The sequence below is a fragment of the Myzus persicae genome, unplaced genomic scaffold (assembly GCF_001856785.1).
Source record: "Myzus persicae strain clone G006 unplaced genomic scaffold, MPER_G0061.0, whole genome shotgun sequence".
NCBI lineage: Eukaryota > Metazoa > Arthropoda > Insecta > Hemiptera > Aphididae > Myzus > Myzus persicae.
Window position 1 is genome coordinate 333,751 of NW_019101427.1, and position 11,165 is coordinate 344,915.

The window sequence follows — 11,165 nt, forward strand, 5'->3', positions numbered from 1 at the left end:
CGTGCACACGTATTTTACACCAATATTGATATACAGCCGAAAAGCTGTACGGGTAACGGGGTAAATAATGATGATATAAATATTAAATACTATATTGTTTTGTGCTTGGAAAATAAAGCACTCGGTGAGTAAAATATTATCAATCGGCTATGTCCCAGACTCCCAGTGACAGTGAGAAATGAGAATCTCAAACCGAGAGCCTCGCGGTCCAGACTCCAGAGAACGTGAGATTTTGCGAACGAAGCGACCTGCGGTGTGACGACGACATTTGCCGTTTAGGTGGGGGGGGCCGGGGGGCGTACACCGCTTGCAAGTAGATGGCGTGCGAGTTGATCGACCCTGTTCTGTGGACTGTGGTGCGGTGCCGTTTTGTTTATACACATTCACACGCGCGCGCACGCACACACACACACACACACAAGCGCGTGCGGAGCACTTACACACACACACACAAGTACAGCACGGTGGCGGCGACCGCGATGTCGATTCCGTCCTCAGTGTTCGTTGGCGTCGGTTGTGTGTGTGTTTTCGTCGTGCGCCTCTCGTACACATTTCCAAGATAAAAGAAGTGAAAACGGTTTTGTTTTGATTTGTTGCTTGTTCGCGTCCAAAACCGGACGAAAAGCCAGAAAGAAAACGAGATAAAACGTTCGTGGTGTCCGCACCTCGCTATATTTGGGTTTTGAATTTTTTTTTTTATCCATCGACGAGAATACCATAGGTACTCGCACGCGATGATCGACGATCGCTTCCACCGAGTTATCGTCGTGGTGGTTTTCGGCAGCGAATAGAAGAGACTTGGGCAAAAATATTAATAATAATTGTAACAATACATCGTAGTCAATCGTTATTGAACGCGTGTGCTGCGTGCGTTGGTGCATTTTTTTTTCTGTTAGATTGTGTGAGAGACCGTTAGTGTGTGTGTGCGCGTATTTTACCGCTCACACTATGGAAGGTAACGGGGTCGGCAAAGATTGCAATGCCCTCGGCGGATTGTTCCAGCAGATCGTCATGGACCTGAAGGTAATAACTGATAAATAATAATAATAGCAGTAATGGTATGGGTGAATTATAATTATATTGCTATTATTATGGTCGTTATCGTCATTCGTTGTAAAGATGAGCCCGTCACCAATCCGTGCCCCACGATTATGTTTTACTTAAACGATAAACATAACATTATTATCATTACATTACAATAGGTTCGCAAATTATCGTGCCTGTGCTGTACTGCCGTTTACGGTTTGTCGTTTATGCTCTGCCCCTGTGGCTGGAAACCAAAAATGTCTTGTTCGGATGCATAACGTCAAAGCGTTTTAATATTATTATATAGATATACATGGCATTATTATACCCATTACAATAATAATAAAAATATTAGTAGGTACCACAAATCGTACACGCGCTCTGGACGATACTGAATGATATTATAGTGTACCAATATAGCCCACAGTAGAGACGACTGAATTAAATATGTCGCGAGAGTAATCCAAACTGAGAACAATAGCCGTCTATATGGTTTCGTATTTCGTGTATTATATATTATCAATCAGATGAGGCACCTGTGTGGAGTATTGTAATGATTTCAATCGACCGTCACTGCCCATAGTTCCATCGAATATTGATTTTTCTTTTCTCTTTCCTTTTCCGCAGAAGTTTTACCACAGAACAACTCGAGAACCACATAATAATACCTACGTAATAGGAATGATTGTACATAATTCACTGGTACACATATTATGGTACTGTTATTATAATAATTATCATACGGTTCCCTACAACCGTCGTTCTATTTAATATCCTTAGTAGGTACCTATCTTTTTTTTTTACGTCACGCGATTTATACGGGTTTTATTTTTGTTTGTCGATTCCGTTTCGTTTATTATTATATTACTAGGTATAACATTTCGTCGTAACATATCCATAAAACGACAAATGTTTACGAATTCCACCCACTCGCCACATTCGATATTTTTAGTCACATCGATACATGTGTTACGTGTATAATATTACTCGGACTACGTTTATGAACTCAACTACGGTTCAAGCTTGGCCCTTATGGTTTAATCCTAGGTTTAATCGGTATAGGTAATAGATAGACAGTTTTTAAACGGTCAACCAGAAACCTATCAATAGGCATTTTAAAGGTAGATATATTACTGTTTATAATTATCATGGATATGATCGAGGATATAATTTAATAACTTCTTAGTAACTTGAATAATTAATAAGTAACACAGTAACACGGACAATGACAATATTAGTAGTTACTTATAATCTATCAATAGGTAGGTAGTAGATACCTAGTTAGTAGTCAATAGTTATTATGAAATCAGAATTTTAATCACACGGATAGAATATTCCTTAAATAATCAACTTAAAATCTACAGCTTTGGTATGAAATATCCACCACTGCTTGTCAACTATACTAATTCATAAAAAAAAAAACCATTACCTAACTATAGTACCTTTTTTTTTTTCGTGGCATCGAGAACCTGAAGGACCTGAGAACCTGCTGTTAGCATTACTTTCCCTCGAGTACCTATTCAACTATGATACTCGTACACACATTCTCCAATGATTTTTCATTGGTATTTTGTTTTAGATGAATTTATACTTAGGTACCTACATATTGCCGAAGGACGGAGGGATTGTCATTGGTCAGGACTAAAAAAAATTGAATGAATGTATTGCAAATGATCTAAAGATGAGAATAAATATTAAAACTCACTAGACTCGTCGCATCAAATGGTTGCATCTTACATACCTACAACATTGTAGGCGCGTTTATGGGGTAGGCAACTAAAGAAAGAAATTGTTCTTCCACCCACGGCCTAATTTACTTTTTGTACTTATTATTTTAGATAGATCATAGATTTCTATGATAATTCATAAATGTAAATTATATAGGTAAAAATACCTATATTAAAATATAATTTTTGAATTTATACCTGAAGTCAAATAAGCAGTTTTAATTTGTACCTTTTAGTCGGGGTTTCTCTTTCTTTGGATAGGTACCTACTATTTAAATTATTAATATCAATTACATTTCAAATGAAAACAAAACTTTTATTACGTTCAATATGAAAGTTATCAGTCATGTATAAGCTAATGAGGGATATTTGCATGTTATATTTTAACGATATAACTAAGGCAATATTGAAATCAGCACTTTTAATACTTATCTGGTTGTTTTAATGGATGAAATTCTTTGAATTTTGCAAAACCGATAAATAACTAATTATTAAGTGCGCGAGGTGCCTAGGTATAATAATATATAATAAGTAATAGGTAACGGTTTGTATTAATTAATATTGTTTTTTTATACTATCATTGATCCCAATAATCTGTTTAAACTTTGATTTCTATAGTCATTAAGGTATAATAATATAGTTATAATAGAAGTGTGTTTCCTGAATGTATATATACGTTCGTATAAGTACGTTTTATCTACATACTAAGTACACCACATTTAAATAATATGCAAATAGGTACGTAAAAAAACTTTGCAAAAGAAATCAATGCTAATAACTTTCAACCTTGAATTGTATTATAATTGGTGCATCTTTAAAAAACCTATCATGTCTTAGAATCTATATGCCAATTCGTAATTAGTCCCGGTTTTGGTTAAATGTATCTTACTACACAATTCTTGATAAAAAAGGGTATAAATCATTTTTTAATGTAATATTAGGTGTGTATTTTAATGTCCTCTACTCAATGAAAATATTCCGCAAGTAGTTTACCGCTTTGCTGTGGGTATATAAGGTGTGGTGTAACTTGTCTTTGAGTAGGTCACTGTAATGGTGATAGCCATTTTCCTCCCAAAAATGAAATACCGTTTCCCTCCACCGTCCACTTAACTCAGCAAAATAAATAAATCTTGACCAATTTCCTCTAATGAGGAATTAAGAAGAAAAATAATGTTATGGTATGTTTAATTCCAATAAAATAAACTGCAAAAATATAGGTATTTTAAAGTCATATTATATTATTACCTACCCCAATAAATAATTAATATTAAAAATAATGTTTCTGTTTACACAAAACCTAACTGTTCAAAGAAAATAAATATAAGACAGATGAAATGATTTTTTGTATTGCATACTTTGACATACAAGGAAATTTCTTCGTTTTGAAATGTTATGATTGCATTGTCGATTGCTTCACATTGTTTTTTTGCTTGGTAGTCTTAAGATTATTCTGGAATATAAATACATTTTTTTTAAATAAAAATTTGTCTAAATTTGGTTCACAATAATAATCAGGTTAACGTAATAACAATTAGGTTCAATATAATATTGAGCCTCATAATTCATAAATATATTTGGTTTTTTTTTATAAGAATATTGGCTGAATTATCCTTTTATTTTTAGGACAATTTACATAATTTTAATCCGAAAAGTGTTTGATAGGAAATGGAGGAATCCAACCTTTTTTATTTTTGAGGATAATGGATAGTGGAGAAAAAATCTCATTTTTGGATGAAAAGGACCCGCCTACTGTTATGCATATAAATTATATATATATAAATTCAATGAACTACGATTCTGAATAAAGATAGTCTGTCAGCATATATGAGTATATTTTATGAAATTGTATGGGTATTTTTGTATTAGGTATTTCACATTGTTATTACCTACGAGTTAGGCTACGACCTATCTACCTATAGTAATTTATTTTACTATCGAGTATTGGGTAGTAATAAAGGAAGTTGAATTAATTTTGGATGAAAACGCTGCATTTATTACCTATACTATCATTATTTAATTATTATAATACTATAGGCACCTAATATATGTCTACTACCTATCATATATTATATTGTTATTAAATTTGAGGCATCACCAATTTGCCGCTGAACGGCGTTCGTGAAATAAAATGACAGCATATCTAACTTAAAGTTAATTTAAATATTTTTGAAATGTTATTGTGTACCAGTGCTCAACTATAATAATATTTAAACTTCAAAATTATTTTCAAATTTGATTGATTTGGACGAATTTTGTAATAATTGGAAATTCAACACTCACAAAAAAATATTATGACTGCCTATAGGTATGCGTATTTTCGATATTTTTTAATAATTGGTACATGAACAAATAATTTGTTATTATGAAGAACCTTGTATTTATTTTTTATGCTATATGCCTAAAAAAGATGTTTCATACATTAAATTCCTATCGAAAAAAAACTTAAGAGGTGAAAAATTAAAATAGATTGGTTCTCATAAACACCAAGCAACAAATATTTTAAATATTTTGAAATTTTTCTTGTCTAGTAAATACGAGTAAATGTTTATAATCCGGAAAAGTTATTTATTTTTTAGTAACCACCAAAAAACTAATTTATTTTGTTCGATAATTGATATTGCTTGAAAATTCCCGTTTTTCCTTAATTTTATTTTTGTTTTACCAGGTTATTTTGAAAAGTAGGTAGGTACTGAAGATTTTACTTTTCTTCGCCGGAGTACCAACTAAGTCCAATTTTCTAACCGAAGCCATGCTCAAAGTTGAGAATGGAAAAAATTTTCCTGCTCCAGAAAGTGATGATAGACTCAAATAACAAATTTAAAAAACACATCTTAAAGTTCCTTACCTATGCGTCCTTCCACACTGCAGCGGTAGCGATAAAATTCTTTTGTCTTGGCAGTGCCGCCGTGGTGGTGGTAAATTGTGTCAGGACTAATTTTACCACTACCGCCACCTCTGAAATGTGTGCAGGTCACCTTAAAAACCAGAGTGAAACTAATACATTCATAATCTAAGACCCCAAATAATGCACCGTCATTTAGCCAAAATGTATCGTGTTACCGTTAAGGTTGAACCATAAAGTTACTCTATAGGCGAGGGCAGTCTCCTTTCCCCAAAAATTACTTTCCTCTTTTCACATAAAAATAATTGCATTTTTTTCGCTCTCAGTTCAACATTTTGGAAAGCACTGTCTCAAAATGATTTATGTTTGATATCATGTTATAACTAATAACCAAGCATTTAACGATACTAATTCGAGTAATAATGTGTATAAGTATGATATCAACAAACGTTTTTATTGTAATTCTCCGCCAAGTTGACTTGATACAAAAATTTCAAATTGATGGTTGTATTAAATTAAATAATATCCATTTACAAAGCTATCCTAAAGATATGAAACCAAAAAAACATCAATTATATTAAATGAAGATAAAATAGCTAACAGTATAATAGAGGAGATGAGTTAAGTCGGTAGAGTTATGCAATACATTTAAATTAATGACAATAAAGGTAAGTACTAAATATATATTATATAATAATTTTTTTAATGTAGGTAATCAACAAAATACATTTTTGGAGAGTACCTACCTAATAGAAGCCGCTTCCTCGCGATGATCTCTGGGTTACCTATGCTAAATTGCTAAATAGCTTGATTAAATCAATTTTGAGACAGAACCTTCCAAAATGTAGAACGTGAAACCACGGGCAAAAAAGGAAACTATTTTATCATATTTGGTCGAAAAGAGGACGTGGGCGCAAAGAGGAAGGTCATTTTTGGACGAAAGTAGTAATCTCGGCGTACCTACGCTTTATTTATATAAACTCAAATATTTTATAAAATTCACTTGTAATCAAATTATCAAGTAAATAATATTCTAAAAATAATGGTTTTCAGTACGTCCTAAGTACAACAAAGATACCAATACCTTCTTACTCACCTACTTATCTACAACTTTTTAAATTGTTTTTGAGTATATTGAGCGGTCACCAAAAACCAACCTACATTGGTTGAGGAACATTGATAACTTTGTATGAACTTAAACAAAAATCCAATACTGACTTGTGCTTGATGAATTGATTAAAACAATATAACATGTTACTGCATAGTACGAGTATTCTCACTTATTTCTTGACTCAGAGCGGAAAATAAAGGTGCTGTTGAACTTACTAACAGGTGAAAGTGACATACCTTTTTGAAAATAAATTTTTTAGGGATGATGGTAAGTTATGACCTTGCATCTAGTGTCAACCAGTGAAACATCAGCTCGGCAACTCAGTTGATTAGAAATTAACAAAAACTTAAAATATATATTTGAATTTCCATATTATGTTTAAATTTCCTAGTAAGGTTTGTTAAAATTGATTGTTATTCAAAAAGTGACCATTTTTAGAAAAATCTCTATTTTTGAAGAGGAAACTATTTATTCCATACGATTTCAAATCATTTTACAATTACAAATAATTGCTTTCAAATACAAGGACAAACAAAACTAGGTACCTACTAGAATTAATACAAAAACACCCTCCTTAGTAAGCATTACCTAACTATTTTATTTGCCATTTTTTTTTATACTTTATATATTCAAGTAATTTTAAGTTGCTATTTGCGTTGATCCAACTTATTTTATATTACCTATAGTTCAACTATAGCCACGATTAAAACAGGGATTAAAACTTTATTTTAAAATTGTGGGAAAATAAAATTTAGGGATAACTACACTGTTTTGATTATATTTACTAGATCAATACATTTTCCAATGTATAGATCCATTGTTATTTTCCAAAAAATGTTAAGTTGGTGGTATGTGCTTATAATTATATATATTATACCAGATACCTAATACAATCAAACATTTTTAATACGCGTTTAAATATAATTCAGATAATAACTATAAAGTATATTAGATAGTCTAAAAATAGAATAACCAAAGAATTCTTAAAAACTTTAAAATGGTTTTATGGTTGTGTAATTTACTATAAATCAAAATTAAATACCTAGTTGGTATTTTATGTAAATTATATATATTTTGTGCACGCGACATTCGTCGTTAGAGCTGACTCGTGACCTATGACGTGCTGGATCAAATTGTATACAGCATTGAGTAATGACTAATGTCTAATGAGTATCTTTCTGTTCATATTATGATATTATATAGTTTGCTATAGTGTTGTTGTGCTATTCAACTATAACTGTTGTTTCTGTTGGCGGCCTCTGCGAAATGGTAGGCATCCATCCATAAATGGTCAAGAGACCGGTTTTCGCTCGTATTTTAAGTATCATATGTGTAATGTGCATACTGTATATGTTTCAAGTTACCACGATTCCATCGGCTGACAGCACTGACGACGTCGCTGAATTACGTATAAATAATGCGAATTTATGTAGTTCTATAGTATAGACGTGAAGAAGTGTAGTACTATCGAGTACTAAAGTACCTACCTACATAATACGTTTTATTTTTCATTGCTAAAAATCTACTCATGATAACCTCAAATCGCAATTCGCTAAACCTAAGGCATCTAACTAGTACCTATACCTACTTGTGTATAAAATATTAACTAATATATCTTAATATATTATAATTAACTAATATATCTTAATATATTATAATGTTTACTTATCTATAACCATATTTTTATTGTATAATTTAAGAAATAGCAATCTAATAATCATTTGATAAGTAATAATGTGAACATTTTAACTTATAACATTACATTATTTAAATTTATTTTTAATCAAAATAGATCTACTTAAAAACAAAATGTAGAAGATTGGGCATTCGCCATGAGTGCTAACGTCTAAGTTACGTACATTACAGTTGTCAGCCCGGTTATCCCACTTCGTATTGAAATGATAAGCTAAAACACTTGCATAGAATATATCAAATATAGTGAAATTTTCTATGATGGCTGTTTAATTATAGGGAACATGTTTCGGTTAATATACCCAGAAATAGGTAATTGTTATGTTTTCGCAGAATATTTGTACGGATATACGGATATAAAATATCGGAGCTTTGGTACATTTCAGCGTATTATTCGACCTTTTATTTTGACAATTAATTTTTTGATCTAAAAATGTTATGGGGGCTTACTAAAATTATCATTGTTGGGTCCGATTTTCTATTTAAGACCGATGATCACTGCTCCGGACGAAGACCGTATCACTTTTCGCATGTCTCATGTCTCGGTTCGTCCGCCCAGGGTCCTCTGTAACCAGGATTCGGAAGTTCCTACTATTTTGTAATTAACATTATAATCAAGACTTATACATTGTGGATCCCGTCCTCCACATTACGATCATCAAATTTTTTTTATGCAAATGTATTTAGCAAGCAATTAGTATCTATGTACCTATTATTGCTTTTGTAATTTGTATGCTTATGGGTAAACGTATAGTAAAAAAATAAGCGAGAGCTGTACTCATGTTCCTATTGTAAATGAAAATACTTAAATTAATTTCCTTACTTTCCTACTCCAATATTCAACACTTAATTATCATGTATTTTCATGACCGGCCCCGAAACCCGAAAAATTTTCACATGTGTCCATTCTTATATTATTTAAAATGCATGTGGAATACATTTTCATTGTCTTGGTGACTGTTACTTTTGTAATATGAAATTATACTTCATACATGCATAGTAGTTATTGAAAATACATTTTATCATTACATTATCAATTATTCTTTTTTACACTTAAATGACTTAAACTTATAATTTACAACATTGTTTTTCTTGTCATTAAATAATTTAAATTTAGGTATGTGTGTATTAAAATAAATTATTACAGTTTTCATTGATTATTTTCGGGGTATACAGTTTGATATCTCAAATGAAGAACAGGAAGTAAAAACTGGTTTTGTTTAACAGGTCAATATGTTGACGATACTTTTCAAGAGTGTGATGTTAGTATGAAAGCAAATTAAAATACATAGTGTGAAGTTATATATTGTCCAAGGTCAATGTTTCATATATTATACTGAGTATTATACCTAATAAAATTGCATTTTACTCTTCTAACCCACTTACAATACCTACAATAATTCCTCGATAAAATGGTAAGCAAATAAGTTTTATATTGACATCGTTTAAAAAAGTTGAGTTGATGATTACAAAATAAAAGTAAAATAGAAATAATATTTTAAAATATTAATTATATTAGTTAATATTAATTGCTTCTCTTGTTCTAAATATTAGCATATTTACCTAAATAGGTAGTATGTCAATAGTAGTAGGTAGTATTATCAATGCTACATTGCAAAGTACTCACCTGAAAGAAAAATATTTATTATTTTAGACAATAAAATAAAACAAATTATTGTTGCAGAGGTCTGTCTTTGTTTTGTCAGATAACTTATGTTTAAAGTAGACATTTACAAAAAGAATTAGGTGTCTAGGTAGGTATGTAAATTATTAGGTACAAATTATTTTGTTAATTTTTATTAACTTAATACATATCACCTCACAAAATTGGTTCAGTTTGGCTAAATGCAAATTTGCTTTGTTGTACCTAGGTACATTTTTATGACATAGATAACATGCGGGTGTGGCGTCCTCTTGATGCTCGTCTTGACGTTAATAAATTCGAATTACGTTGACACGTAAAACGACGAAGGTCTAATGAGGAAATTCATAGAAATGTATTAATGTTTATTTATTGCTGTACGATTATTGTAAGGATTTCAAAAATATTAATTATAATTGTATGTACATATAAATTAATTAAATAAATAAAATATGTAGGTAGGACATACTGTAAAAAAGTCTAGATATTTTATTGGCTCGTCTTATTTTTAATTGTTTACATATAATAAATTGATACATTCTATGGATTTAAAAATGCAATGTCGTACGAATTATACAAATCAAATTGATCTTCAGTTTGTGCTTTGGAAAATTCGTACAAGTAACAGGTGCAATAAAAAGTTTACATAAAAAGAATGAAAATAAAAACAAATGGTGTCAAAAAAATAATATCTAATACATATTTTATTCTGTTTTGTATAAGTCGGAAATCCCTTATAACTTATAGACACTTTATGTTATGCATGTTATAAGTATACGCCCTTCTTGTATGAAATAAAACAATAACTGAAAGAAAGGTGTTTTCATTTATTTATTTAAACCTATATAATTTAAACTTGTTCTATAAAGAAGGATATATTTAATGTATTTTATATTTTGATGATGTTACCAGTTCAATAAAATGTTTGATAATTTATTGTTTTGTATAAATATTTAAATATTAGGCAGTAAAAAATATTAAGCTTAACCAGGTAAGTTATTAGGTAGGTATATACATGTACACAAGGCCGTAACTGGAAATTAATTTGGGGGGGGGGATTGTATGATTACACATTCTGGCGGTAATGTATTATATGTTTAATAATTAATATTATCAAGACATCAG

General features: G+C 30.8%; 1 protein-coding gene across 3 annotated transcripts in view; it reads left to right on the forward strand.

Moving 5' to 3' along the window:
- The first annotated feature begins 471 nt into the window (after positions 1 to 471).
- Positions 472 to 11,165, forward strand: part of LOC111029035 (MTSS1-like protein) — a 37,990-nt gene continuing 27,296 nt past the window's right edge. For all 3 annotated transcript variants that reach the window (XM_022307854.1, XM_022307855.1, XM_022307856.1), the window contains exon 1: positions 472 to 1,023. In XM_022307854.1, coding sequence (XP_022163546.1) covers positions 949 to 1,023 — 75 coding nt within the window. In that variant the 5' untranslated portion in view covers positions 472 to 948. The remainder of the gene's footprint in view (positions 1,024 to 11,165) is intronic.